At 51.6% G+C, this 27224-nt stretch overlaps 12 protein-coding genes across 12 annotated transcripts; all 12 read left to right on the top strand.

Moving 5' to 3' along the window:
• Nucleotides 1–8: 8 nt before the first annotated feature.
• On the top strand, nt 9–514 carry LOC116620219 (dibasic-processing endoprotease-like; the record flags this gene model as incomplete). The annotated part of the gene is made up of 1 exon (XM_048723398.1): nt 9–514. A coding segment is annotated over one exon (267 nt), but the record flags the coding sequence as incomplete, so codon positions are not given.
• On the top strand, nt 421–1074 carry LOC125560971 (aspartate, glycine, lysine and serine-rich protein-like). The gene has a single exon (XM_048723654.1). The coding sequence runs from the start codon at nt 421–423 to the stop codon at nt 880–882; it is 462 nt and encodes a 153-aa protein (XP_048579611.1). The 3' UTR covers nt 883–1074.
• On the top strand, nt 1040–1296 carry LOC125560945 (dibasic-processing endoprotease-like; the record flags this gene model as incomplete). The annotated part of the gene is made up of 1 exon (XM_048723397.1): nt 1040–1296. A coding segment is annotated over one exon (255 nt), but the record flags the coding sequence as incomplete, so codon positions are not given.
• Nucleotides 1297–1463: 167 nt separating this feature from the next.
• On the top strand, nt 1464–2394 carry LOC116620696 (serine-rich 25 kDa antigen protein). The gene is made up of 2 exons (XM_048723396.1): nt 1464–1728; nt 1773–2394. Exons 1-2 carry the CDS (start codon nt 1464–1466, stop codon nt 2132–2134), a joined length of 627 nt encoding a protein of 208 aa, XP_048579353.1. The 3' UTR covers nt 2135–2394.
• Nucleotides 2340–3943, top strand: LOC116620220 (protein TsetseEP-like). The gene is made up of 3 exons (XM_048723395.1): nt 2340–2897; nt 3034–3208; nt 3257–3943. The coding sequence occupies exons 1-3, from the start codon at nt 2340–2342 to the stop codon at nt 3739–3741; spliced, it is 1218 nt and encodes a 405-aa protein (XP_048579352.1). The 3' UTR covers nt 3742–3943.
• On the top strand, nt 3933–4352 carry LOC125560944 (protein TsetseEP-like). The gene has a single exon (XM_048723394.1). It carries the CDS (start codon nt 3933–3935, stop codon nt 4350–4352), a length of 420 nt encoding a protein of 139 aa, XP_048579351.1.
• A 238-nt stretch (nt 4353–4590) lies between these two features.
• LOC116620221 (serine-rich 25 kDa antigen protein-like) lies at nt 4591–5222 on the top strand. Its single transcript, XM_048723393.1, has 2 exons — nt 4591–4746; nt 4808–5222. Exons 1-2 carry the CDS (start codon nt 4591–4593, stop codon nt 5105–5107), a joined length of 456 nt encoding a protein of 151 aa, XP_048579350.1. The 3' UTR covers nt 5108–5222.
• On the top strand, nt 5108–6052 carry LOC125560970 (aspartate, glycine, lysine and serine-rich protein-like). The gene has a single exon (XM_048723653.1). It carries the CDS (start codon nt 5225–5227, stop codon nt 5852–5854), a length of 630 nt encoding a protein of 209 aa, XP_048579610.1. The 5' UTR covers nt 5108–5224; the 3' UTR covers nt 5855–6052.
• A 73-nt stretch (nt 6053–6125) lies between these two features.
• On the top strand, nt 6126–6509 carry LOC116620207 (serine-rich 25 kDa antigen protein-like). Its single transcript, XM_032385891.2, has one exon. It carries the CDS (start codon nt 6126–6128, stop codon nt 6507–6509), a length of 384 nt encoding a protein of 127 aa, XP_032241782.2.
• On the top strand, nt 6510–7043 carry LOC125560943 (serine-rich 25 kDa antigen protein-like; the record flags this gene model as incomplete). Its single annotated transcript, XM_048723392.1, has 1 exon — nt 6510–7043. A coding segment is annotated over one exon (384 nt), but the record flags the coding sequence as incomplete, so codon positions are not given.
• On the top strand, nt 6894–8675 carry LOC125560942 (histone H3.v1-like; the record flags this gene model as incomplete). The annotated part of the gene is made up of 1 exon (XM_048723391.1): nt 6894–8675. A coding segment is annotated over one exon (1599 nt), but the record flags the coding sequence as incomplete, so codon positions are not given.
• LOC125560941 (protein TsetseEP-like) lies at nt 8534–9693 on the top strand. Its single transcript, XM_048723390.1, has 3 exons — nt 8534–8582; nt 8711–8970; nt 9279–9693. The coding sequence occupies exons 1-3, from the start codon at nt 8534–8536 to the stop codon at nt 9540–9542; spliced, it is 573 nt and encodes a 190-aa protein (XP_048579347.1). The 3' UTR covers nt 9543–9693.
• The last annotated feature ends 17531 nt before the right edge of the window (nt 9694–27224 follow it).

Genomic DNA, 27224 nt, shown 5'->3' with positions numbered 1-27224 from the left:
AAGACTAGCCCGAAGACAAGCCAGAAGACAGAACTGAATACAAGCCTGAAGACAAGCCTGTAGAGAAGAAGCCGGAAGGCAAGCCGGAAAACCAGCCTGAAAAAAAGCCTGAAGACAAGCCTGAAGACAAGCCTGAAGATAAGCAGGAAGACAAGCCTGAAGACAAGCAGGAAGACAAGCCCGAAGCCAAGCCCGAAGACAAGCCCGACGACGAGCCCGAAGAAAAGCCCGAAGACCAGCCGGAGGACAATCATGAAGACAAGCCCGGGGAATAGCCCGAAGACAAGCCAGAAGACAGAACTGAATACAAGCCTGATGACAAGCCTGTAGACAAGCCGGAAAACTAGCCTGAAAAGAAGCCTAAAAACAAACCCGAAGACAAGCCCGAAGACGAGCCCGAAGACAAACCCGAAGACAAGCATGAAGACGAGCCCGAAGACAAACCCGAAGACAAACCTGAAGACAAGCCGGAAGACAAGCTCGAAGACAAGCCTGAAGACAAGCCCGAAGACAACCCCGAAGACAAGCCTGAAGACAAGCAGGAAGACAAGCCTGAAGACAAGCAGGAAGACAAGCCTGAATGCAAGCCGGAAGACAAGCCGGAAAACTAGCCTGAAAAGAAGCCTGAAGACAAATCCGAAGACAAGCCCGAAGACAAGCCCGAAGATAACCCTGAAGACAAGCCTGAAGAAAAGCCCGAAGATAAGCCCTAAGTTAATCCCGAAGACAAGCCCGAAGACAAGCCCGAAGACAAGCCCGAAGACAAGTTGGAAGACAAGCCGGACGACAAGCTGGAAGACAAGTCAGAAGACTGCCGGAAGACAGGCCAGAAGAAAAGCCCGAAGACCATCCCGAAGACCATCCCGAAGACAAGCCCGATGACAAACCCGAAGACAAGCCCGAAGACAAGCCCGAAGACAAGCCCGAAGACAAGCCCGAAGACAAGCTTGAAGGCAAGCCAGAAAACAAGCCTGAAAAGAAGCCTAAAGACAAGCCTGAAGACATGCCAGAGGACATGCCCGAAGACAAGCCTGAATAAAGGCCTGAATACAAGCCGGAAGACGAGCCAGAAAACAAGCCTGAAAAGAAGCCTGAAGACAAGTCCGAAGACAAGCCCGAAGACAAGCACAAAGACAAGCCCGAAGACAAGCTCGAAGACAAGCCCGAAGACAAGAAGGAAGAAAAGCCCGAAGACAACCCCGAAGACAAGCCTGAAGACAAGCAGGAAGACAAGCCTGAAGACAAGCAGGAAGACAAGCCTGAATGCAAGCCGGAAGACAAGCCGGAAAACTAGCCTGAAAAGAAGCCTGAAGACAAATCCGAAGACACGCCGGAGGAAAAGCCTGAAAACAAGCCCGAAAACAAGCCCGAAGACAAGCCCGAAGACAAGCCTGAAGACAAGCCTGAAGACAAGGCGGAGGACAAGCTTGAAAACAAGCCCAAAGACAAGCCTGGAGACAAGCATGAAGACAAGACTGAACACAAGCCAGAAGACAAGCCCGGAGACAAGCCCGGAGATAAGCCCGAAGACAAGCTGGAAGACAAGCCGGAAGACAGATCGGAAGAAAAGCCTGAAAACAAGCAGCAAAACAAGCCCGAAGACAAGCCTGAATACAAGCCGGAAGACAAATCGGAAAACTAGCCTGAAAAGAAGCCTAAAGACAAGTCCTAAGACAAGCCCGACGACAAGGCGGAAGAAAAGCCCGAAGACAGGCCGGAAGACAGACCGTAAGACAAGCCTGAATACAAGCCGGAAGACAAGCCGGAAAACTAGCCTGAAAAGAAGCTTGAAGACAAGTCCGAAGACAAGCCCGAAGACAATGCGGATGAAAAGCCTGAAGACAACCCCGAAGACAAGACGGAAGACAGGCCGGAAGACAAGCCGGAAGACAAGCCCGAAGACAAGCAGCAAGACAAGCCCGAAGACAAGCCCGAAGACAAGCTTGAAGGCAAGCCTAAAGACAAGTCTGAAGACAAGCCTGAAGACATGCCAGAGGACATGCCCGAAGACAAGCCTGAATACAGGCCTGAATACAAGCACAAAGACAAGCCGGAGGACAAGCCTGAAAACAAGCCCAAAGACAAGCAGGAAGACAAGCCTGAATGCAAGCCGGAAGACAAGCCGGAAAACTAGCCTGAAAAGAAGCCTGAAGACAAATCCGAAGACACGCCGGAGGACAAGCCTGAAAACAAGCCCGAAAACAAGCCCGAAGACAAGCCCGAAGACAAGCCTGAAGACAAGCCTGAAGGCAAGACTAAAGACAAGTCTGAAGACAAGCCTGAAGACAAGGCGGAGGACAAGCTTGAAAACAAGCCCGAAGACAAGCCTGGAGACAAGCATGAAGACAAGACTGAACACAAGCCAGAAGACAAGCCCGGAGACAAGCCCGGAGATAAGCCCGAAGACAAGCTGGAAGACAAGCCGGAAGACAGACCGGAAGAAAAGCCTGAAAACAAGCAGCAAAACAAGCCCGAAGACAAGCCTGAATACAAGCCGGAAGACAAATCGGAAAACTAGCCTGAAAAGAAGCCTAAAGACAAGTCCTAAGACAAGCCCGAAGACAAGGCGGAAGAAAAGCCCGAAGACAGGCCGGAAGACAGACCGTAAGACAAGCCTGAATACAAGCCGGAAGACAAGCCCGAAGTCAATCCCGAAGACAAGCCCGAAGACAAGCCCGAAAACAAGCCCAAAGACAGGCCAAAAGACAAGCCCAAAGACAAGCTCGAAGACAAGCCTCAAGACAAGCCCGAAGACAAGCCTGAATGCAAGCCGGAAGACAAGCCGGAAAACTAGCCTGAAAAGAAGCCTGAAGACAAGTACGAAGACAAGCCTGAGGACAAGTCCGAAGACAAGCCGGAAGACAAGCCCGAAGACAAGCCTGAAGAAAAGCTTGAAGGCAAGCCTAAAGACATGTCTGAAGACATGCCTGGAGACAAGCCTGAAGACAAGCCGGAAGAAAAGCCGGACAACTAGCCTGAAAAGAAGCTTGAAGACAAGTCCGAAGACAAGCCCGAAACAATGCGGATGAAAAGCCTGAAGACAACCCCGAAGACAAGCCCGAAGACAAGACGGAAGACAGGCCGGAAGACAAGCCCGAAGACAAGCAGCAAGACAAGCCCGAAGTCAAGCCCAAAGACAAGCCCGAAGACAAGCTCAAAGACAAGCCTGAAGACAAGCCAGAAGACAAGCCAGAAGACAAGCCTGAATGCAAGCCGGAAGACAAGCAGGAAAACTAGCCTGAAAAGAACCCTGAAGACAAGTACGATAACAAGCCTGAAGACAAGCCCGAAGACGAGCCCGGAGATAAGTCCGAGGACAAGCTGGAAGACAAGCCGGAAGACAAGCCGGAAGACAAGCCCGAAGACAAGCCCGAAGACAAGCTGGAAGACAAGCTTGAAGGCAAGCCTAAAAACATGTTTGAAGACATGCCTGGAGACAAGCCTGGAGACAAGCCTGAAGACAAGACTGAAGACAAGCCAGAAGACAAGCCCGAAGACAAGCCCAAAGACAAGCCGGAAGACAGGCCGGAAGACAGGCCGGAAGACAGACCGGAAGACAGACCGGAAGACAAGCCCGAAGACAAGCCCAAAGACAAGCTGGAAGACATGCAGGAAGACAGGCCGGAAGACAGACCGGAAGACAGACCGGAAGACAAGCCCGAAGACAAACCTGAAGACAAGCAGCAAAACAAGCCCGAAGACAAGCCTGAATACAAGCCGGAAGACAAGCCGGATAACTAGCCTGAAAAAAAGCCTGAAGCAAGCCTGAAAACAAGCCTGAAGACAAGCCGGAAGGCAGACCGGAAGAAAAGCCGGAACACAAGCCCGAAGAGAAGCCCGAAGACAAGCAGCAAGTCAAGCCCGAAGACAAGTACAAAGACAAGACTGAAGACAAGCCCGACGACAAGCCCGGAGATAAGTCTGAAGACAAGATGGAAGACAAGCCGGAAGACAAGCCCGAAGACAAGCCTGAAGACAAGCCTGAAGACAAGCCTGAAGGCAAGCCTAAAGACAAGTCTGAAGACAACTCTGGAGACAAGCCGGAAGACAAGCCTGAAAACAAGCCCGAAGACCAGCCCGAAGACAAGCCTGGAGACAAGCCTGGAGACAAGACTGAAGACAAGCCTGAAGACAAGCCCGAAGACAAGCCCGAAGACAAGCCCGGAGAAAAGCCCGAAGACAAGCTGGAAGACAAGCCGGAAAACAGACCGGAGGAACATCCTGAAGACAAGCCGGAAGAAAAGCCCGAAGACAACCCCGAAGACAAGCCTGAATACAAGCAGGAAGACAAGCCTGAAGACAAGCAGGAAGACAAGCCTGAAAGCAAGCCGGAAGACAAGCCGAAAAACTAGCCTGAAAAGAAGCCTGAAGACAAGCCCGAAGACAAGCCCGAAGACAAGCCTGAAGACAAGCCTGAAGACAAGACTGAACACAAGCCAGAAGACAAGCCCGGAGACAAGCCCGGAGATAAGCCCGAAGACAGGCCGGAAGACAGACCGGAAGACAAGCCTGAATACAAGCCGGAAGACAAGCCGGAAAACTAGCCTGAAAAGAAGCTTGACGACAAGTCGGAAGACAAGCCCGAAGACAATGCGGATGAAAAGCCTGAAGACAACCCCGAAGACAAGCCCGAAGACAAGACGGAAGACAGGCTGGAAGACAAGCCCGAAGATAAGCTCGAAGACAAGCCTAAAGAGAATCAGCAAAACAAGCCCGAAGACAAGCAGCAAACCAGCCCGAAGACAAGCAGGAAGACAAGCCAAAAGACAAGCCTGAATGCAAGCCGGAAGACAAGCCGGAGAACTAGCCTGAAAAGAAGCTTGAAGACGAGTCCGAAGACAAGCCCGAAGACAATGCGGATGAAAAGCCTGAAGACAAGCCCGAAGACAAGACGGAAGACAGGCCGGAAGACAAGCCGGAAGACAAGCCCGAAGACAAGCAGCAAGACAAGCCCGAAGTCAATCCCGAAGACAAGCCCGAAGACAAGCCCGAAGACAAGCCCAAAGACAGGCCAAAAGACAAGCCCAAAGACAAGCACGAAGACAAACCTCAAGACAAGCCCGAAGACAAGCCTGAATGCAAGCCGGAAGACAAGCGGGAAAACTAGCCTGAAAAGAAGCCTGAAGACAAGTACGGAGACAAGCCTGAGGACAAGTCCGAAGACAAGCCGGAAGACAAGCCTGAAAAGAAGCTTGAAGACAAGTCCGAAGACAAGCCCGAAACAATGCGGATGAAAAGCCTGAAGACAACCCCGAAGACACGCCCGAAGACAAGACGGAAGACAGGCCGGAAGACAAGCCCGAAGACAAGCAGCAAGACAAGCCCGAGGTCAAGCCCAAAGACAAGCCCGAGGACAAGCCCGAAGACAAGCAGCAAGACAAGCCCGAAGACAAGCCTGAACACAAGCCGGAAGACAAGCCGAAAAACTAGCCTGAAAAGAAGCCTGAACACAAGTACGAAGACAAGCCCGGAGATAAGTCCAAAGACAAGCTGGAAGTCAAGCCGGAAGACAGACCGGAAGACAAGCCTGAAGACAAGCCCGAAGACAAGCTGGAAGACAAGCTTGAAGGCAAGCCTAAAAACATGTTTGAAGACATGCCTGGAGACAAGCCTGGAGACAAGCCTGGAGACAAGACTAAAGACAAGCCAGATAACAAGCCCGAAGACAAGCCCAAACACAAGCCAGAAGACAGGCCGGAAGACAGGCCGGAAGGCAGACCGGAAGACAGACCGGAAGACAAGCCCGAAGACAAACCTGAAGACAAGCAGCAAAACAAGCCCGAAGACAAGCCTGAATACAAGCCGGAAGACAAGCCGGAAAACTAGCCTGAAAAGAAGCCTGAAGCAAGCCTGAAAACAAGCCTGAAGACAAGCCGGAAGACAGACCGGAAGAAAAGCCGGAACACAAGCCCGAAGAGAAGCCCGAAGACAATCAGCAAGTCAAGCCCGAAGACAAGCCCTAAGACAAGCCTGAAGACAAGCAGCAAGACAAGCCCGAAGACAAGCCTGAATACAAGCCGGAAGACAAGCCGGAAAACTAGCCTGAAAAGAAGCCTGAAGACAATTACAAAGACAAGCCTGAAGACAAACCCGACGACAAGCCCGGAGATAAGTCTGAAGACAAGATGGAAGACAAGCCGGAAGACAAGCCCGAAGACAAGCCTGAAGACAAGCCTGAAGGCAAGCCTAAAGACAAGTCTGAAGACAAGTCTGGAGACAAGCCGCAAGACAAGCCTGAAAACAAGCCCGAAGACCAGCCCGAAGACAAGCCTGGAGACAAGCCTGAAGACAAGACTGAAGAAAAGCCTGAAGACAAGCCCGAAGACAAGCCCGAAGACAAGCCCGGAGATAAGCCCGAAGACAAGCTGGAAGACAAGCCGGAAGACAGTTCGGAAGAAAAGCCCGAAGACAACCCCGAAGACAAGCCTGAATACAAGCAGGAAGACAAGCCTGAAGACAAGCAGGAAGACAAGCCTGAATGCAAGCCGGAAGACAAGCCGAAAAACTAGCCTGAAAAGAAGCCTGAAGACAAGTCCGAAGACAAGCCGGAGGACAAGCCTGAAAACAAGCCAGAAAACAAGCCCGAAGACAAGCCCGAAGACAAGCCTGAAGACAAGCCTGAAGACAAGCCTGAAGACAAGCCTGAAGGGAAGCCTAAAGACAAGTCTGAAGACAAGTCTGAAGACAAGTCTGAAGACAAGTCTGAAGACAAGTCTGAAGACAAGCCTGAAGACAAGCCGGAGGACAAGCTTGAAAACATGCCCGAAGACAAGCCTGGAGACAAGCATGAAGACAAGACTGAACACAAGCCAGAAGACAAGCCCGGAGACAAGCCCGGAGATAAGCCCGAAGACAGGCCGGAAGACAGACCGGAAGACAAGCCGGAAAACTAGCCTGAAAAGAAGCTTGACGACAAGTCGGAAGACAAGCCCGAAGACAATGCGGATGAAAAGCCTGAGGACAACCCCGAAGACAAGCCCGAAGACAAGACGGAAGACAGGCCGGAAGACAAGCCCGAAGACAAGCTCGAAGACAAGCCTAAAGAGAATCAGCAAAACAAGCCCGAAGACAAGCAGCAAACCACCCCGAAGACAAGCAGGAAGACAAGCCAGAAGACAAGCCTTAATGCAAGCCGGAAGACAAGCCGGAAAACTAGCCTGAAAAGAAGCTTGAAGACGAGTCCGAAGACAAGCCTGAAGACAAGCCGGAAGACAGACCGGAAGAAAAGCCGGAACACAAGCCCGAAGAGAAGCCCGAAGACAAGCAGCAAGTCAAGCCCGAAGACAAGCCCTAAGACAAGCCTGAAGACAAGCAGCAAGACAAGCCCGAAGACAAGCCTGAATACAAGCCGGAAGACAAGCCGGAAAACTAGCCTGAAAAGAAGCCTGAAGACAATTACAAAGACAAGCCTGAAGACAAACCCGACGACAAGCCCGGAGATAAGTCTGAAGACAAGATGGAAGACAAGCCGGAAGACAAGCCCGAAGACAAGCCTGAAGACAAGCCTGAAGGCAAGCCTAAAGACAAGTCTGAAGACAAGTCTGGAGACAAGCCGCAAGACAAGCCTGAAAACAAGCCCGAAGACCAGCCCGAAGACAAGCCTGGAGACAAGCCTGAAGACAAGACTGAAGAAAAGCCTGAAGACAAGCCCGAAGACAAGCCCGAAGACAAGCCCGGAGATAAGCCCGAAGACAAGCTGGAAGACAAGCCGGAAGACAGTTCGGAAGAAAAGCCCGAAGACAACCCCGAAGACAAGCCTGAATACAAGCAGGAAGACAAGCCTGAAGACAAGCAGGAAGACAAGCCTGAATGCAAGCCGGAAGACAAGCCGAAAAACTAGCCTGAAAAGAAGCCTGAAGACAAGTCCGAAGACAAGCCGGAGGACAAGCCTGAAAACAAGCCAGAAAACAAGCCCGAAGACAAGCCCGAAGACAAGCCTGAAGACAAGCCTGAAGACAAGCCTGAAGACAAGCCTGAAGGGAAGCCTAAAGACAAGTCTGAAGACAAGTCTGAAGACAAGTCTGAAGACAAGTCTGAAGACAAGTCTGAAGACAAGCCTGAAGACAAGCCGGAGGACAAGCTTGAAAACATGCCCGAAGACAAGCCTGGAGACAAGCATGAAGACAAGACTGAACACAAGCCAGAAGACAAGCCCGGAGACAAGCCCGGAGATAAGCCCGAAGACAGGCCGGAAGACAGACCGGAAGACAAGCCGGAAAACTAGCCTGAAAAGAAGCTTGACGACAAGTCGGAAGACAAGCCCGAAGACAATGCGGATGAAAAGCCTGAGGACAACCCCGAAGACAAGCCCGAAGACAAGACGGAAGACAGGCCGGAAGACAAGCCCGAAGACAAGCTCGAAGACAAGCCTAAAGAGAATCAGCAAAACAAGCCCGAAGACAAGCAGCAAACCACCCCGAAGACAAGCAGGAAGACAAGCCAGAAGACAAGCCTTAATGCAAGCCGGAAGACAAGCCGGAAAACTAGCCTGAAAAGAAGCTTGAAGACGAGTCCGAAGACAAGCCCGAAGACAATGCGGATGAAAAGCCTGAACACAAGCCCGAAGACAAGCCCGGAGATAAGTACGAGGACAAGCCCGAAGACAAGCAGCAAGACAAGCCCGAAGACAAGCCTGAAGACAAGCCTGAACACAAGCCTGAACACAAGCCAGAAAACTAGCCTGAAAAGAAGCCTGAACACAAGTACGAAGACAAGCCCGGAGATAAGTCCAAAGACAAGCTGGAAGTCAAGCCGAAAGACAGACCGGAAGACAAGCCTGTAGACAAGCAGCAAAACAAGCCTGAACACAAGCCCAAATACAAGCCCGAAGACAAGCCCAAAGACAAGCTTGAAGACAGGCCCGAAGACAAGCTTGAAGACAGGCCCGAAGACAAGCCGGAAGAAAAGTCCAAAGACAACCCCGAAGACAAGACGGAAGACAGGCCGGAAGACAAGCCCGAAGACAAGCTCGTAGACAAGCCTAAATAGAATCAGCAAAACAAGCCCGAAGACAAGCAGCAAACCACCCCGAAGACAAGCAGGAAGACAAGCCAGAAGACAAGCCTGAATGCAAGCCGGAAGACAAGCCGGAAAACTAGCCTGAAAAGAAGCTTGAAGACGAGTCCGAAGACAAGCCCGAAGACAATGCGGATGAAAAGCCTGAAGACAAGCCCGGAGATAAGTCCGAGGACAAGCCCGAAGACAAGCAGCAAGACAAGCCCGAAGACAAGCCCGAAGACAAGCCTGAATGCAAGCCGGAACACAAGCCAGAAAACTAGCCTGAAAAGAAGCCTGAACACAAGTACGAAGACAAGCCCGGAGATAAGTCCAAAGACAAGCTGAAAGTCAAGCCGGAAGACAGACCGGAAGACAAGCCTGAAGACAAGCAGCAAAACAAGCCTGAAGACAAGCCCAAATACAAGCCCGAAGACAAGCCCAAAGACAAGCTTGAAGACAGGCCCGAAGACAAGCCGGAAGAAAAGTCCAAAGACAACCCCGAAGACAAGCCGGAAGACAGGCTGGAAGACAGGCCGGAAGACTAGCCGGAAGACAAGCCCGAAGACAAGCAGCAAGACAAGCCCGAAGACAAGCAGCAAAAAAGTGCACACGAGCTGCCACAACAGATGGTGAATTCGACAGTCGGCGGTAAAAAGTGGAAAAAATATGAGTGAAATTCGCAAATCAGTGACACAAGAACAAACAGTCAATACCACCACCCCTCTTGACATATTCTGGTTAAAAAGTGGTCTAAAACCCCACATTAACCCCTGGCTTCTGCGGGACCATGAGGGAGGGGGCTCAAATGACTAGTTCATTACTATGTGATTCAGCAGTACACACTCAATATGTTTTTTTTAGAACAAGATACTTATATAATATAAAACTAAAAACAAACTTTTGCTTTTTAAATAATAAATCTGTAAAGAAAACAGTTTTTTATCAACCTAAAGATAATGGGAATATTTTAGGAAAGTACTGAATTTAATTATCATATAATTATTATTGTTATATTTTCTTTTCAAACATTTAAAGAAGAGTCATATTTCTTCCTTTTACTTCTCCTACTTCTCCTATTTTTATGCAATTGATGCTATTTGCTATTTCCCCTTTACACAAAAAATAAATTAATGAACAAATTTGATTTTTAAATTAGAAATTTTCATTTAGTACTTTCACTTATACCTTTTTTTAGAATTTCCTTTCCAAGTCAGTCTCTTTCCCATTACATTTATTTTATAGGTTTAGTTTTATTTTACTGGAATGGTTGGATCCAGGGTTTCTAAAAACACCAAAATATAATGCTTTACTGGATGTATATTTGTAGATATTAATTCCCATGAGGATGGTAAATCACCACATGGAAACTTCAGTATTGCATCTCATCTAAAACTGTCTGAAACTATATAATATCTTTAGAATCCTGTTTAATCCATTACTTGTTCTTTGTAAGGACAAAGCTTGTCAGAATGTAGCTTTACAAATGTACATTAATAGGACTTTTATGAGGGGAAGGGTTTTTTAGGACAAGATACTTAAACTATATAACACTAAGCAACAACCATGTTCTTTTTCAATAATAGAATTTGAAGCTATGTTCACATAGCTTGGATAGCATAGGCTTGGCCTCTTTAGAGGCCTGTGGTGGTGGAAGGGTTAAGATAATGGGAAAGGGGAAATGTCAATAAATGCCCAATCAAATTATTTTCATTACTCATATTTTTTTCACCAAACCTTTTAAGTTGAGTCGATTTCCTTTATTTCTCCTCTCCCGTCGGCTATTTTTTTAGTCAATTGATATTCTTTGCTGTTTCCTTTCTACCCCAAACATAGATCAATGAAAGGGTTTGGTTTGAAATTAGAAGTAAGCATTTTAGCACTGTCAGTGATGTCGTAGATGTATTTTTTTTTAGGGTTTGCTTCCAAAATCAATCTGTTTTTTCTCCATTGCATTCATTTTGGAGTAGGCCAACAACAACAAGGCCACTATATGGTAAAGGGTGGGTGCACCAATATGTAATGCATTGAAGGAGATACATTTGTGGATTTTAATTTCCAGACATTTTTCTGAATATTCAGTCCAATAAAGGTGAGAATCACCACTAAATTGATAGCTTCAAATTACAGTATGGCATTTAAACAGTCTAAATATATTATTTGGAATCTTTGAAATGCTGTTACATCCATGACATATTCTGAACATAGGCAAAGCTTGTCGGAGTATTGTTTTGATTATAATAATATTTATAATGGAACTTCTATGGTGGGGAAATAAGAATTTACCATTAGACTTTTGACAACTTAGACAGCCATATTTACACCAGGAATTGTGTTTGTTAACTTTGATGTACTGCATAATTTAAATTATTGAATAAGGCCTGGATCCATTTGGTTGGTCCAATAAATCTCAGTAAAGAGCAGGATCCTAGATCCCTCAAAAATACTTTGATCAGTCAATACAAAAGGTGTTCAATGCTGGCTCCGTTTTTAGGTAGTGCCTAAATCTATATATTACTAGTAAACCAAATCTCGGGGCGAGTTGTCATTTTTGCTTTACGCCCCGTAATTTCTTGGTACTAATAAACCCAATCTCGGGGCGAGTTGTCGTTTTTGCTTTACGCCCCATTATTTCTCGGTATTATAATTACTTATTACTAGTAAACCAAATCTCGGGGCGCGTTGTCGTTTTTGCTTTACGCCCCGTAATTTTTACGGAATTATAATTACTTATTACTAGTAAACCAAATTACGGGGCGTGTTGTCGTTTTTGCTTTACGCCCCGTAATTTCTCGGTATTATAATTACTTAATACTAGTAAACCAAATCTCGGGGCGAGTTGTCGTTTTTGCTTTACGCCCCGTAATTTATAAGTATTATAATTACTTACTACTAGTAAACCAAATTTCGGGGCGAGTTGTCGTTTTTGCTTTACGCCCCGTAATTTATCGGTATTATAATTACTTACTACTAGTAAACCAAATCTCGGGGCGTGTTGTCGTTTTTTCTTTACGTCCCGTAATTTATCGGTAGTATAATTACTTAATACTAGTAAACCAAATCTCGGGGCGAGTTGTCGATTTTTCTTTACGCCCCATAATTTATCGGTATTATAATTACTTAATACTAGTAAACCAAACCTCGGGGCGAGTTGTCGTTTTTTCTTTACGGCCCGTAATTTATCGGTAGTATAATTACTTAATACTAGTAAACCAAATCTCGGGGCGAGTTGTCGTTTTTTCTTTACGCCCCATAATTTATCGGTATTATAATTACTTAATACTAGTAAACCAAACCTCGGGGCGAGTTGTCGTTTTTTCTTTACGGCCCGTAATTACTTAGTACTAATAAATCAAGGGGGGGGGGGCAGGGGGTTTCAGAGAAACTAGTGGGAGGTGCGAATCGCCCCTCCGGGCCTCCCAGCCCCGTCTCTATATATCAGGCAGATAATGCTTCACGTACATAAACAATCGGCAATTGCTAATGTGGGCCAAACCGATTTCACGTACATAAGCTTTTGGCAATTGCTAATGTAGGCCAAATCGATTTCACGTACATAAGCTTTTGGCAATTGCTAATGTAGGCCCGAACCCCCAAGGACTTGCAATTAGACATCCGTCTGTCCTGTGGTATACCGAGCGTTCGAAGGATGAGGTGCGGAAAGGATTATTGCGGGTGGCTAAAGGTCGGCCACGCAAACACGTGCGGCCGAAGGTGCATGGACACCTACTGCAAGGTGCACCTCCAAAGGCTCCGTAAGGGCATCCCCCTCCCCGTGCCGTGCATGGTCTGCGGCATAGGGACTCGGTCGGAGACGCGGTTGTGCCGCTTCTGCGGAGCGAATCGTGTAGGGCAGAGGATGCGTGGCGTCGAGAGGCGCGCTCGGAAATAGTTCGCACTCGTCCTGTCTGACATCGCAGCCCGCGGCACGGGCAATTGATACTGGGTGGCACAAGGCATACCCAAACGTCCTGTCCGACACCGCGGCCCGCGATACGGGCGATTAGGGGCTGGGTGGCACAAGGCATACCCAAACGCTCGTCCCGCCGGCTGCGGTACGGGCAATTAGAGACTGGGTGGCACAGGTCATACCCGAACGCTCGTCCCGCCGGTTGTGATACGGACAGTCGGAGATTGGGTGGCACAGGGTATACCCAAGCATGTACGCTAATATAGAGGAGATTCTCGATAGCATGCGTGACAAAGAGGCGCCCGCCGTACTGGCAGGGCTGGTCCAGAACATCCTGGACAAGGACATCCCCGACGATGTCAAACACAGGCTGCTTAAGCCGCTCGTACCGGAGAAGGTGTGGACAGAGGAAGACGACCCTCTGCTGCTGGAACGGCGGCAAGAGGACCCGGAGGGCTTAGACCTCGAGCAGTACTATTCTCTCTTCGTCGGCGGCGCCCATCTTCGGTTCCCAAGCGTGGATGCCACTCTACGGGGCCAAGACATAAGCGCCGGTGTTTACCAGGAGATACGAGATCTTGGTGGAGCAGGTGTCATTGCTCTAAAGCCAGTTATGCGGGGGCCTGATATTAGTGACGACGGCTCGGTGTGGTGGGTCTCGCACGAGCGGGAGTCTCTGCGGGCAAACGCAGTGCTGCCGCTGGTGCTCGAGATGGTAGACCCCGACCGGCGTTACGGACTCTTCACGGTCGTTGGTAAGGCCCCCGCAGAGCCATTGGCGCCAATCACGGAGGAGGAAGGGCACTCGGAGCACAAGATTGGTGGGTCGTTAGTCGAAAGAGGGGACCAAATCACAGTAGGTGACCTGGAAGGCATCGATGTGGGTATTTGGGAGAAAGGACGAGAGTACCTCGTCTACGTGAGATACGAGCTTCGCCCTTTACCTGAGCAAAATGGTGAGCCTAGGCCAATGTTTGAGCGAGAGGGGAGTGACGCCTTCGCTAACTGTGTTGTGAGCTATGTTGCCGACTTCTTGAGGAATCGCGGCACCTCGCGCTCCCTTGATCTAACCAAGACACGAGGCAAGATCCTCGAGCGATTCGACAAGAAGTTGGCCACTACGGGATGCACCACAGAAGACCTCTTCGAGATGGAAAAAAAGCTCGAGGTAAAGCTAGTAGCCGTGGACGCCCTGGGTAAGGTTCTGTGGGACTCGGGGAAGTACAAGAGGGGGTGCACACAAATCCGCATCCCTTGCCACAATAACCACGCCTGGGCGTAGCTTCCGACTGAACCACCTGCGATCGCGAGCGTCCACGGCCTAGACTTCGAGGCTGAGAGGGAGCTTCGTTCGTTATGTCAGGAGAAGGCAGCGCCTCGCGCTACCAGTGCCGCCACAAAAACGCGCGAGGCAAAAGTGCGAGAGGTGCTCATTCGCTTTATAAACAGGGCGATCCCCAGAAGCACGAGGATCTGGCTGTGTGGGCGTGTTATAGTCACGCACGAAGGCAAACTGTACCGATCGGGACAAGACGGATGGGCTATCGACAGGGCGTTTACAGACGAGACTGGATATGATCCTCAATGGCTCCCTGATGACCATCCAGCCTACCAAGAGTACATCGAAGCTACGCACTCGATGGGCCGTGCAGTAGGGTATCGCTTCAAGAAGTGGACCCAAAGAGAGAACATCAGGCCAACGCCTCCTAAATACAGTGACGTCTGGCGAGCGTCGCAGGTTGAGTCCAAAGTGTGGAATAGCAAGGAAAACTTAGGGGCGCAGCCTGATGCGCACATCGACATGCGTGCGGCGTACCTAGGATGAGAGGACAGTGTCTTCGGCGGCGCCTCAGACGCTATTGATCTGGTACGGAAATACGGCTCCCCTACGAACGCCAGAGCTCAAGGACCTGCTAGACTCGGGTGACCTAGTCATGGCCGCGGTGAGGGAGGTGTTGTATAGCGTCGGAAAAAAGGACTCCATCAAGTTCCCCCGCTCCATCGCGTGCCGCCCCGGCGGCGAAGACTCGCAGTATCCTGAGGGTCGAGATCTCGCTGTTCGTTTCGTAGGCAAGTGCGCTCGCCATGGCGACGAGTCCTCGATCGTAGTCCGCGACCGTGAAGAAGCCGCGTATCTGACAAACCTCCTTGCGGGCACCGACCACTTACTTAACTTCGAGCATGCCGACGGGGCTCATCTGATCCAATACAAAGACGGAGTCCGGCGCTCACAATGGTACCATATAAGGGCCTTCGTCTTGGCGTACACAAACATAGCGTTGCGACGCATGTTGAGGCGGATCCCTCGCGAAGACGTCCTCCGAGTATGCACAGATGCCATATACGCAAAGGCGGTGCCCAGTGGTGTAAAGCTCGTGGAGCAAAATCCGAGGTATGGAGAGTGGCGCCACAAGATGCCTGGGTACGAGTGGCGACCCGAAGCGGCTTGGGGTCCGAAGAGGTCGGGATGCTTGGCTAGGAAGCCAAGCACTGCGCCGAGTCTGCCGTGCGATCTAGTGGCCGCAACCTTTGCGAGGATGTAAATAGCCGGCCAGGAAGGATCGGGGAAGACCGAGTGGGCGGTGAGCATGTTCCGCGGCCGCAACGTTGTGGTGCTCACCCCCGAGAACGACCTCGCCCACGACCATCGCAACAACCCGCGCCTCGCGGTGAAGGCTCAAACCTACCACCACTACCTCTGCATACCAGCGGAGAAGCCGATAGAGGGGTGGAGACCTTCCGAGCTGGGGCACAAACTCGACCGTCTCGCAGAAGTAATCATCATTGAGTGCTGTAAGGTACAGACTAAAGTGCTACGCGCCATCCTAGGGTATCTCGCCACGCGGCCGTGTCAGGTAGTGTGTTGTGGCGACTATGGGCAGGTCCCGCCCTGGGGAGATAAAGAGGGGCCTCACAATATACTCAAGCAGTGGGCACAGGGGAACATCCGCTGGTTCGAATCCGACTACCGCTGCCTGTGTGAAGACTGCGGAAAGCCGTACAGTACATGCGACTGCGGCTCTGCCGCGCCCTCCTCCAGGCTCCACGACATAAAGGACCGGATTTGGTGTCAGCCAGACTCCCAACAGCTTGAGGTGTTTCGAGAGGAGTGGGATGGGGTGGCGTTCGACGCGGCGATCGAGCAGGCCCACCCAAGCGATATGTGGGTGTGCTCGACCAACAAGATGGGGGCCCTTGTTCAGCAGCGATTGGTAGAGCACCACAGGAAAAACTACCCCCGATTGCCAGCAACCATCCGCTTTGACCCCAATCCTAGCATCGCGCATCGTTATCGCAAGCAAGGGCGGCCGGTCGGAAGGTCGACGCGTACGAAGGCACGGTAGTCGAGGTTCCTCTCGGCGTGGTCCTTAACGGGCTTCCCCTCGAGTGGAAATACGCGGGCTGGGGGACAGTCCACCGGGTGCAGGGCAAGACTATCCAGACTCCAAGACGTTTGTTGATCATAGACCACAGCTTAGAGGGCTGGATCACGAATGCTGTATACACCGGCATCTCCCGCGTGCGGCTCGCCGACCAGATAGTCCGCAAGATCCCCTCCGATAACACCCCAGGTGCGTTGGTTCCCACAGGACTGCAGGCTACGCCCAGTGAAGAGCTCATTATAGCGCGAATCAAGCGATACGCTATAGACGACAGGCAAAAGGGTCGCACAAAGTACGCGGGGCCGCACCACGTTCTGACGGTAGACCACGTACTCGGCATGATTGCTGACGCGGAAAAGAAGTGCACGCTCTGTGGCGCTCAGCTTCTGCTTCAGGGGTACACCAAGAGTCATCCCCAATGCTTCAGTATCGACCGGCGGGACGACAGTCAGGGTCACTACAAGTGGAATGTCAGACTCACGTGCCTTAGCTGCAATAGAAGGCACAAGCGCTGACCACGCTAGCGCGACCAGCAGATTTTTTTGATCGCGCTAGCGTCACGCTACGCAACTGCGAACGCGTGAAGCCGTGCTTAGAGAACGCCGTGTAATACAACACTGGCTGTCCGGGCTCCATGACCCTCTTTAGTATTGGGTATGCCTTGCTTGTCCACCACGGGTCCGTCGCTCGCCGTCGGCCCTTGTCCTGAAGGTCTTCCTCGTTTACGGCGATATACACCCCCGTTCCGACCTCTAAGGGGACCTCTAAGGGAGGCTTTTCGGCTTTGAGAGGCACGCGCCTCAGCTTTATGGCGTCCTTAGGCGCAAAGCCAGTCATGCGAGTCTTCGTTGCGTTTATGTCCGAGATGACGATTGGCAAAGCAGTAACCCACTCGCGGTTTGTCTTGCCGGATGCAAGCTCCTTCGAGTACTGCGCACGAAATAGGCGCTGTACCAGCCAGCGATGGAAAGACTCGGCGAAAGCTTGGCTCCTGTGGTGCCCTGGCTCAGCCCGTCGGACCTCCCCCCGTGGTCTGTTAGGAGCTTTGTGGTAGCACCATTGAACTCCGTGCCGTCATCAACCATGAGAACCTTAGGCCATGTGAGATGCCCCTCTGCATAGATGCCAGCGAGTTCGCGGGAGACGACGGCCGCGCTTTTAGTCCTCAGTGGGCGGGCGGCTTTATATCGTGAAGCAACGTCAACGACAGTCAGGGCATACTTGTACCCGCGGTCGGTTGGCAAGAATAGCAGGTCCGACTGGTGGATACGGTTTGGTATCTGCTCGTATACGCGATGCGTTGCAACGCATGTATCAGTCTCCAACAGGCGGTTGTCGTCTGCTACGCCTTTGGCGTACGTGCATACGCACTGCTGCGCGGAGCGCTCGGTCTTTCTGAGGTCGGTCTGCAATCATCTTATGCGCAGCATGGAAAAAGGCTGCCTAGATGCAGCGCCGGAACGGCAGCTGCATCACAGCAAGCGGCTAGCTGCGTAGCCGATGGCAAGAGCGCCGGCGCCAATGTACGCCAACTCGGCGTTCTTCTGCGTTTTGCTGGGGATGTAGTAGTCGGACAGCTCGGGGGCTCGCATCGACTCCAGGGATTGTTTCGGCCGGGTCTGGTTGTAGAGTTTGAGCACGTAGTCGGTGTCGGTGAAGTTCTGCTTTGCGAGGGACCCTCTCTCGCGACTTTGAGCTTGCCAATCGAGGATTTTTTGTCGCCGCTGTTGGTAGCGTCCATAGTCTTGTTGGTATTTCTCTAGGGCCTTGTCGTGCCTCTCCTTCTCAGCTAAGGCAGGGCTCTCATCGTCGACATTATATATGCGTATGCACGGACGTGCGGATATGGGTGGGGCCCTCGTGTGTAAATGTCTGCTTACTCCATGGATAATAGCCGAGATTTGCATTGTCCGGGAGCGCGAAGCGCTGTCGCCGGAACGCGATCCTTGGTCTGCTGTGCGGCCGCCAGCGGCGGCCTTGCGGGCGGAATCACGTCGTCGGTACCTTCGGTAGCATGCGGATCGGTACCATGCGGATCGGTAGCTTGCTGGTTAACAGCTGGTGTGCGAGTGAACGCGGCAGCTAGCTCCCGCCTACGTGTGTAGAGGCCGAACAATGACACTAGAAGACCAGCGACCCCGATAACCGAGCTAGCCGACCAGGCAGAGTTGCTTTCCGGGGCTGGTGTGTGTGTGATGCCGAAGGCATCGTCGGCGCGCAAGCCCTCGCGTCCCTGCGGCTCGCTCGGCCCCGGGGTCACCGGCGACTGCACGACACGAAGTGTCTCTTTCTTCGCTCTGTTAATTCGGTTCCACTTTGCCAAGCGCCTTCCGGCTTCAACTCGCTTAGGGTGTTTAGGTCGGGTCGCGGGTGGTTCGGGGCTCGTGATTCTCTTCGCCAACGCCGAAGGCGTACGTGCAGGTTCTTGATTATGCTCATCAGCAGCTTGTTTGTCAGGTTCCGCTGACGTACCGGCAGGCTGGGCACTAGTACTTCCTTGAGGTTCCTCCATTTGTGTTGACACGCGGTGTCAATTACTTGGTACCAAGCGGTAGAAGAAGTGTCAAACTTTCAAATGAACGTCTGCTCTGGAGTGGCAGACTCGCCACTGTGCGTTTGCTGTTCCGGCAGGCAAACCACTGGTGAGTCCGCGACTGCTAACTCGTGTTGACACCGCGTGTCAGCGCTTGCCGTTCCGGCGGTGTTCACATGACGTGCTACGTGTAACGCCCCGACGGCTAAAGCCATCAAACGACCGCAGCGTAGAGACAGGCTTCCGCACAATGTGCAGAGCTCGTTGTTGATGATGTAGTTGGACACTAGGTCATTGTGAAGATCGACCACACTGTCTATCGGCAGCGCCATGCCTACTAGCTTGGTCGCAAGCTTCAGAAAGCTGTCTGCCAGGGCGTCTGTAGTCCGGCTGGCTAGAGCGGTCTCGTATCGCTTCTCGTACTTCCTCACCTCCTCGGCGCTCATGCGTTTGACGTCGTCGTGAGTCAGGGCCTTGCCTGCCATTTCTCTCGACTTCCCCGAGGCTACGAGAATCGCGGGTTTCTCCCTCGAGTCTGCTATCTCAGTCTGCTCAACTCCGGTTGCCGTTCCGGCAGGCTGCGTCGAGCAGCCCAACGACTCGACGGCTTGGAGGCCGGCGGCGCCCTCCTCAAGAAGACTCTCAAAGTATTCGTCGCTCAGCATGCCGTGGCTAAGTTGCAACACGTGTGATTACGTATGTACGCACGTATATGTGTGCACACACACGTTATGTCCTAGGGCGGTGGTTACCGTTCAACTAGGGCGATGGTATAAGGGTGACGCAAGCAAAACTCTAACTTCGAGAACTTTTTCTTCTTGAGGGCCTCCATGTACTCTTTGATCTTCTCTTCTGAGAGCTCCGTGCCGTAGTCATGCAGGATAGCTTTCATGTCCGCCTTGCTCGGGGTATCGAAGACCACCAAGGCCGCGATGTTCTCACGGAACGGCTTCGTGATGCTGGTGAGCTGCTGCGTGATCACCCATACGCTGATACCCACGTGGCGCGCGCTGAACGCCAAGTTGACGAGCTGGTCAGAGCGCCTTTTTACGTCTTTCGAGGCCGCACAATCGTCGAGTATGATTAGCGTATTCGTACCTTCGAAGAGAGCGGAGACAAACCTCAGCAGTATGTCGATCTGACCCGCCTCAGGTGCGATGACAAACAGACGATTGTCGCCCTCGCCGAAGCCGTCGTATGTTTTGTTGTAGACAAAGGTAGGGCACATGAGTACGATGTAGTCAAACTTGCCCCAGAAAGGGCCGCGCAGCCGGTCCACTACGAATTGGGTCTTCCCGCATGACGTCGGGCCCACGATGAGAGCGTTAAATGGGATGTTTTTCGGGTCCATACCGCTTCGCGCAGAAACACGCTCCGGCGTATGTGCTCAGTATTGTATGGACTCTAGCTGTCCGTTCATAAGGTTCATTTGGGCGTCGGCCACCACAAACACGTGACAGTTTACGGTACCCGTGCCGCTTGCCGTGCGTTTTATCTCGAGGTGCACACCGTCGCGGGTATTGACCAACCGGAGACCACCTCAATGGATAGCACTGTCGTCCGTCGTTCGAAGGTCGATCCACAGAGCAAACATGTTATCGCCATAGAACGAATCGGGGCCGATTGCCGGGGCGGCAGGCGCTCCGCTGTGCCCCCCCGGGGAGGGGCGGACGAACCGCCTTTTCGCCTCCCTCCAGAAATCCGTGGGGCGCAGGCCCTGGCTGAAGACCTTGTTTGGCATGCCGTCGATTGTAACGCGAACGCTCTTGATGTCGGGGTACACGAACTTCTCAGAGTCGCGAGCCCCTGCCGTGTATGGCTCCACAAAGAGGAGCAACAGACCACTCATAGACCTTCGCGGCAGGTTGACACTCTCGTTGATAATGCTGTCCGTCCCTTTGCTAATCACGAAGGTCTTGTGAAGGTTCACTTGCTCGTAGAAGAACGTCGTGCCGTTTTGGTAGGCGGCGGCTGCAGACCGGGCGAGGTTGTCGTCCCTCAGGCTTTCGTACTCCAGCTCTAGATTTTTGATGCCATAGGATAATTTGGTAGCATCGCTTCCGACTACTACCTGGTCAACCGCTGCGAACGTGATCTCGAAGAGCAGCGCCTCGGAGAGCGCCCTTGGGTACAGCACGCCGTGGTCCGTCAGCAGAGAATGGTCTAGCGGGATGGTGTACCTCGCCCCGTGGGCGGCGTTTAGAGGGTTTTCCTTGGAGTTACTGGTCGCTTTATCGCCAGCCTTGGAGCGAAGCTTGCGCATGTTTTCTGACTGTATGCCCTGCTCCAGGCGGTCCTCTCTCTCGACCTTGGACAGGTAAAGCTCCTCATACGTCGTGAAGACGTCGTAGCGGTTGGTGTCCTGGAGCGTTTCTCCTGCAAACGTGCTTTTAAGGCGGCTCACGAGATTTCGGCCGACGTTGTTCACGACGGTATTATTTGCATGGCCTGAGACGGAGAGATCGAGACCGACCCTCAAGGAGCCAGGCACGAGCGTGACGCCTTCCGATAGCTTTGGGACCGCCACATATAGCGTCTCGCCTGGGGAGGCCGTCGACGGGTTGAGAGTGACCCGGTGAACAGTTCTCTCGGCTTTCAACCCCAGAGGAGTTCTGGGTGTTCGCTGGGGGTCGAGTTTATCGCTGACTGACATCGTATACGTATATGTACTATGTATACATAAAGTACGAAGCCGCGTGGCTATGGTGCGGACTGTTAGACATGTCTAAAATAGCATAGCACGAGTTATGCGCACGCATCATGGGTGATGTTGACGTTGACATTGACGATACCTTGCCGGGTGCGTCCGCCGATCGCGGGGCGGGGGACGACGAGACGACGCCCCTTATCCCGTTTGACCCCGACGATGGGGAGTCGATCCCAATGACGAGCACGTCGTCGCGTACGCATGCTGCGCATAGCATGGCTACGCGAAGCGCAACGCAAACCGCCGGAACGGCAAGCGCTGAAACCTCGTTCATCACAGAGGGTGCAGCGACAAGACTCCAGTCCCTCAGGGATTAATACCCAGACCTTAACGAGAATCTGATACGGTTCCAGTCAGACCGGAGGGGAAAGACGCTAATACAGGTTCGCAACCTCGGCAAAGGAGGCTGGTCTAAAGCGAGACAGCTGTTCAACGCGGACGGGGGCGTCCGACAGGACGTTGCAGATCTGAAAGGCTTCAAGCTGGCGATGGGGTCCGTGGCAGAGATAGACGCGGTCATCCAGGAAAACACAGAACGGGTCCAAGAGCTGCAGGGGGTGGTAGCCACAGACAGGGAGACCATCGACGACCCTAACACGTCAGAGAGTAGCCGCCAAGAGGCCCGTGAGCGCAACGAGGAGAGGCTGTCCGAGATTGACGAACTAGAACGCGAAAACCGAGAGCTCGAGAACCAAAAGCCGCTAAGAGACCGCATCAAAGCCATCTTCAAAAAGTACGGCTTTACCGTCACCGCCATCGGGTTGGCCGTAGCGACGACGATCGCTGCCATTGTGACGTCGCTCGGCAAGTCGCTCCCCTCCGTGGCCAGAGGGGTCGGTAACGGGCTTAAGGCCATCGGGAAAAAGCTAGGCGAGCTTCTCCCCGGGCTAGTAGGCAGCATCACAAACTTCGTGTTTAAGGCTGCAGGAGAAGCGGTGAAATTCCTTGGCGAAAATGCGTGGCTGCTCATTCTAGCCGTAGCCGCGTTCTTGGTCCGCCGAATGCAAAGCAGTCATCGGAACAAGTAATACGCCGCGGCCACCGCGAGTGCCGACAACCCCGCCTTGAGGGCGGTGTGGTCACTTTTTTCGCCCGTTCCGGCGGCATTCATGCTATGCGCAGCGTGCGTACGTGGAGAGGGGGCAGGGGCCGCGCCCTCTGCGTGCACTTTCGCAGGGGCGGAATCCTTGCTTTGCCGCCGGGACGGCACGCGGTCGATCCCAGTGTCAGTCACGTGTTGCACCCTAAGATGCCCACCGGCCATGTTATGAGCACCGACTGGCTTTGTCTCGGTGTTGATCGCGTTTGCGCCGAGCGTCATGGAGTCCGTGGCTTTCTGCAGCTTATTGTTGTACCCCACGACGCTTTGCGTGTTTATCACCAGATCGCTCGGCATCAGCCACACTCCTGGTGCGATCGCAAGACTCAGTCTCACCTTGGCCTCCTGCACGGCTAACTGGTACCTTTGCACGCTTTGACCGATGTCGTTTGCTATGATCGCGTCTTCAAGCAGCTTCGTGAACTCCGCCTGCACCTCCATGGCCGGCCCACCGGCCCCCGCGATAGAGGAACGGACGTTTACCTGCGCGCCAAGCACTGTGTAGACGAACGCCTCGAACGAGCGATCGAGTCTTCCTAGCCCTGCTTTTGTCAGCCCCTCACCTTTGGGAGGCGCAAACCAGCTATATTGCACGCCCCCGTGGTCGTCGTTGCGTATGTAACCAACCTGCTTTCCACTATTGTACGTCCCACCTTCGTCGCTAAACAGATTGAGGTGGCTCGGGTACTCGTCCGCCGCCGTGTCGTAGCCACGAATCACGTGCACGTTGCGATACCCCTCCCCCGGGTAGAACACAAACACATCGCCTAGCCCGTGGTTCCGCCCGCCTTTCCATCGGAAGTCCGGCTTACGCGGCAAACCGAACTCTATACATAGACGCTCGAAAGCGGCCTTCTTGTAGGGGTTACCTTTTTGCGTGAACGGGCTGTCGCCAGGCAGGGGGGCGCCGAGCTCGTAGAGTATCCTCCGGGTGGTAAAGTAGACGTGAAACCTTAGAAATCCCCTGATGACAGAGGGGAGCGTGGCGAAAGCGGGGTCGGTTAGGGACACCCCGCATCCGGCGGTTGCGCACCAGACCGCAAAGTTGAGTACAATCTCGATCAGATAACGACTATAGCCTCCCTCCCGCCCATCGCTACTCTGCCAGCCGGGCACCACACGGCCGAGTCCATCGTGGAAACGATCAACCACGCTAAAAGCCAGATTCTGACCGCGAAGCTGGATCCCCTCACCGGGAAGATCGCGCTCGTGTCCAAAGGCGTTGCGTTCCTGAATGCCGAGCTTTGCGCACTATTTGGCCTAGAGGCTAAAGACGATCAGTTGGGGGGGCGGGCCTCGCACTGCCCTTGGGGGAGCCCCCACTTAAGGTGACTTTGCCGAAAATAGAGGCCCTCTACATCTTCTGCGATATCGTAGACCGCACGCAATGCCTCGCCTTAGACGAGCCTTCAAACGTTCTCGCTTGCCTAGAAACCCGCGGGAGGCCGCACGAGAAAGTCGTCTATGGACCCGACATCCCCGTTTGTGTCGCAGCATCTTCCTCTGAGTTTGTCTCCGAATATGGATCACTGATGACCGCGGTAGACGGGTGAACTTTAAGGGCAAGCCTGTTCGCCTCGTATTAGAGCTAACCTAGGTCCGACATAACAAGCATGGCAAACAGCGACGTTAGCAGCGGTGCCATATACCCCTCGCTTCCCAGCGCCTACCCCCCGACTTGCCCGCAAACGCACACGACGCCTACCGCTCCGGCAGGCATCGGCGGCGACGTGCAAAGCTTCCGACTCCAGAAAATATGTGACACTCCAGGGGTCTTACGACCAAGGTGGCTAAACACGAAGACACGATGGTTTTAGCGGAGAGTAAGAAAAACTCGATCAGCGAGCTGGTCTCTAAGGCTCTGCAGGACGGGCATATCTCGGACGAAGAGTTTCGGCTAATACTTCAGGAACAAGAGAGATACTACGCGCTCAAGGCCGCTATCAGAGCTCGACACGGCCTCGCACCGCGTGATAAAAAAAGCGGGAAAGGGCCCTCCCTGGAGGCACGCGAAAAGACGAAAAAGAGGCTGCGAGAAATTCGCGAGAAGTTCGGGAGCGAGGTGTTCGAGTAGAACTCAGGTTTAAACGCCACGTCAGCGGCTTTGAATTTACGGCCGAAAAACGGTTATTCCGCGCTCCGTAGGTTTTGCGTAGATTTATCCATGCGCTTTTTCGCCCCGACCTTATTTACGCGGAACGGGCCCGGCCTATATTAGCAATTGCCAAAAGCTTATGTACGTGAAATCGATTTGGCCTACATTAGCAATTGCTGATTGTTTATGTACGTGAAGCATTATCTGCCTGATATATAGAGACGGGGCTGGGAGGCCCGGAGGGGCGATTCGCGCTTCCCAGGCCTAAGACGGGAGACGGGGCTGGGAGGCCCGGAAGGGCGATTCGCGCCTCCCACTAGTTTCTCTGAAACCCCCTGGCCCCTCCCCCCCCCCCAACCAAATCTCGGGGCGAGTTGTCGGTTTTTCTTTACGCACCGTAATTTATCGGTATTATAATTACTTACTACTAGTAAACCAAATCTCGGGGCGAGTTGTCGTTTTTGCTTTACGCCCCGTAATTTATCGGTATCATAATTACTTACTACTAGTAAACCAAATCTCGGGGCGAGTTGTCGTTTTTGCTTTACGCCCCGTAATTTATCGGTATCATAATTACTTACTACTAGTAAACCAAATCTCGGGGCGAGTTGTCGTTTTTGCTTTACGCCCCGTAATTTATCGGTATCATAATTACATACTACTAATAAACCAAATCTCGGGACGAGTTGTCGTTTTTGCTTTACGCCCCGTAATTTATCGGTATCATAATTACTTACTACTAGTAAACCAAATCTCGGGGCGTGTTGTCGTATTTGCTTTACGCCCCGTAATTTATCGGTATCATAATTACTTACTACTAGTAAACCAAATCTCGGGGCGTGTTGTCATTTTTGCTTTACGCCCCGTAATTTCTTGGTAATAGTAAACCAAATCTCGGGGCGAGTTGTCGTTTTTGCTTTACGCCCCGTAATTTATCGGTATCATAATTACTTACTACTAGTAAGCCAAATCTCGGGGCGAGTTGTCGTTTTTTCTTTACGCCCCGTAATTTATCGGTATTATAATTACTTACTACTAGTAAACCAAATCTCGGGGCGTGTTGTCGTTTTTGCTTTACGCCCCGTAATTTATCGGTATTATAATTACTTACTACTAGTAAACCAAATCTCTGGGCGAGTTGTCATTTTTGCTTTACGCCCCGTAATTTATCGGTATCATAATTACTTACTACTAGTAAACCAAATCTCGGGGCGTGTTGTCGTATTTGCTTTACGCCCCGTAATTTATCGGTATCATAATTACTTACTACTAGTAAACCAAATCTCGGGGCGTGTTGTCATTTTTGCTTTACGCCCCGTAATTTCTTGGTAATAGTAAACCAAATCTCGGGGCGAGTTATCGTTTTTGCTTTACGCCCCGTAATTTATCGGTATCATAATTACTTACTACTAGTAAGCCAAATCTCGGGGCGAGTTGTCGTTTTTGCTTTACGCCCCGTAATTTATCGGTATCATAATTACTTACTACTAGTAAGCCAAATCTCTGGACGTGTTGTCGTTTTTGCTTTACGCCCCGTAATTTATCGGTATCATAATTACTTACTACTAGTAAACCAAATCTCGGGGCGTGTTGTTGTTTTTGCTTTACGCCCCGGTATTTATCGGTATCATAATTACTTACTACTAGTAAACCAAATCTCGGGGCGTGTTGTCGTTTTTGCTTTACGCCCCGTAATTTATCGGTATCATAATTACTTACTAGTAGTAAACCAAATCTCGGGGCGTGTTGTCGTATTTGCTTAACGCGACGTAATATATCGGTATCATAATTACTTACTACTAGTAAGCCAAATCTCGGGGCGTGTTGTCGTATTTGCTTTACGCCCCGTAATTTATCGGTATTATAATTACTTATCACCAGTAAACCAAATCTCGGGGCGAGTTGTCGTTTTTGCTTTACGCCCCGTAATTTATCGGTATCATAATTACTTACTACTAGTAAACCAAATCTCGGGGCGAGTTGTCGTTTTTGCTTTACGCCCCGTAATTTATCGGTATCATAATTACTTACTACTAATAAACCAAATCTCGGGACGAGTTGTCGTTTTTGCTTTACGCCCCGGTATTTATCGGTATCATAAATACTTACTACTAGTAAACCAAATCTCGGGGCGTGTTGTCGTTTTTGCTTTACGCCCCGGTATTTATCGGTATCATAAATACTTACTACTAGTAAACCAAATCTCGGGGCGTGTTGTCGTTTTTGCTTTACGCCCCGGTATTTATCGGTATCATAATAACTTACTACTAGTAAACCAAATCTCGGGGCGTGTTGTCGTATTTGCTTTACGCCCCGTAATTTATCGGTATTATAATTACTTATCACCAGTAAACCAAATCTCGGGGCGAGTTGTCGTTTTTGCTTTACGCCCCGTAATTTATCGGTATCATAATTACTTACTACTAGTAAACCAAATCTCGGGGCGAGTTGTCGTTTTTGCTTTACGCCCCGTAATTTATCGGTATCATAATTACATACTACT

The sequence above is a fragment of the Nematostella vectensis genome, chromosome 2, assembly GCF_932526225.1.
Source record: "Nematostella vectensis chromosome 2, jaNemVect1.1, whole genome shotgun sequence".
NCBI classification, from domain to species: domain Eukaryota; kingdom Metazoa; phylum Cnidaria; class Anthozoa; order Actiniaria; family Edwardsiidae; genus Nematostella; species Nematostella vectensis.
The sequence above is the reverse complement of the archived record's forward strand: the minus strand, read 5'-3'. Positions and strand labels throughout refer to the sequence as shown.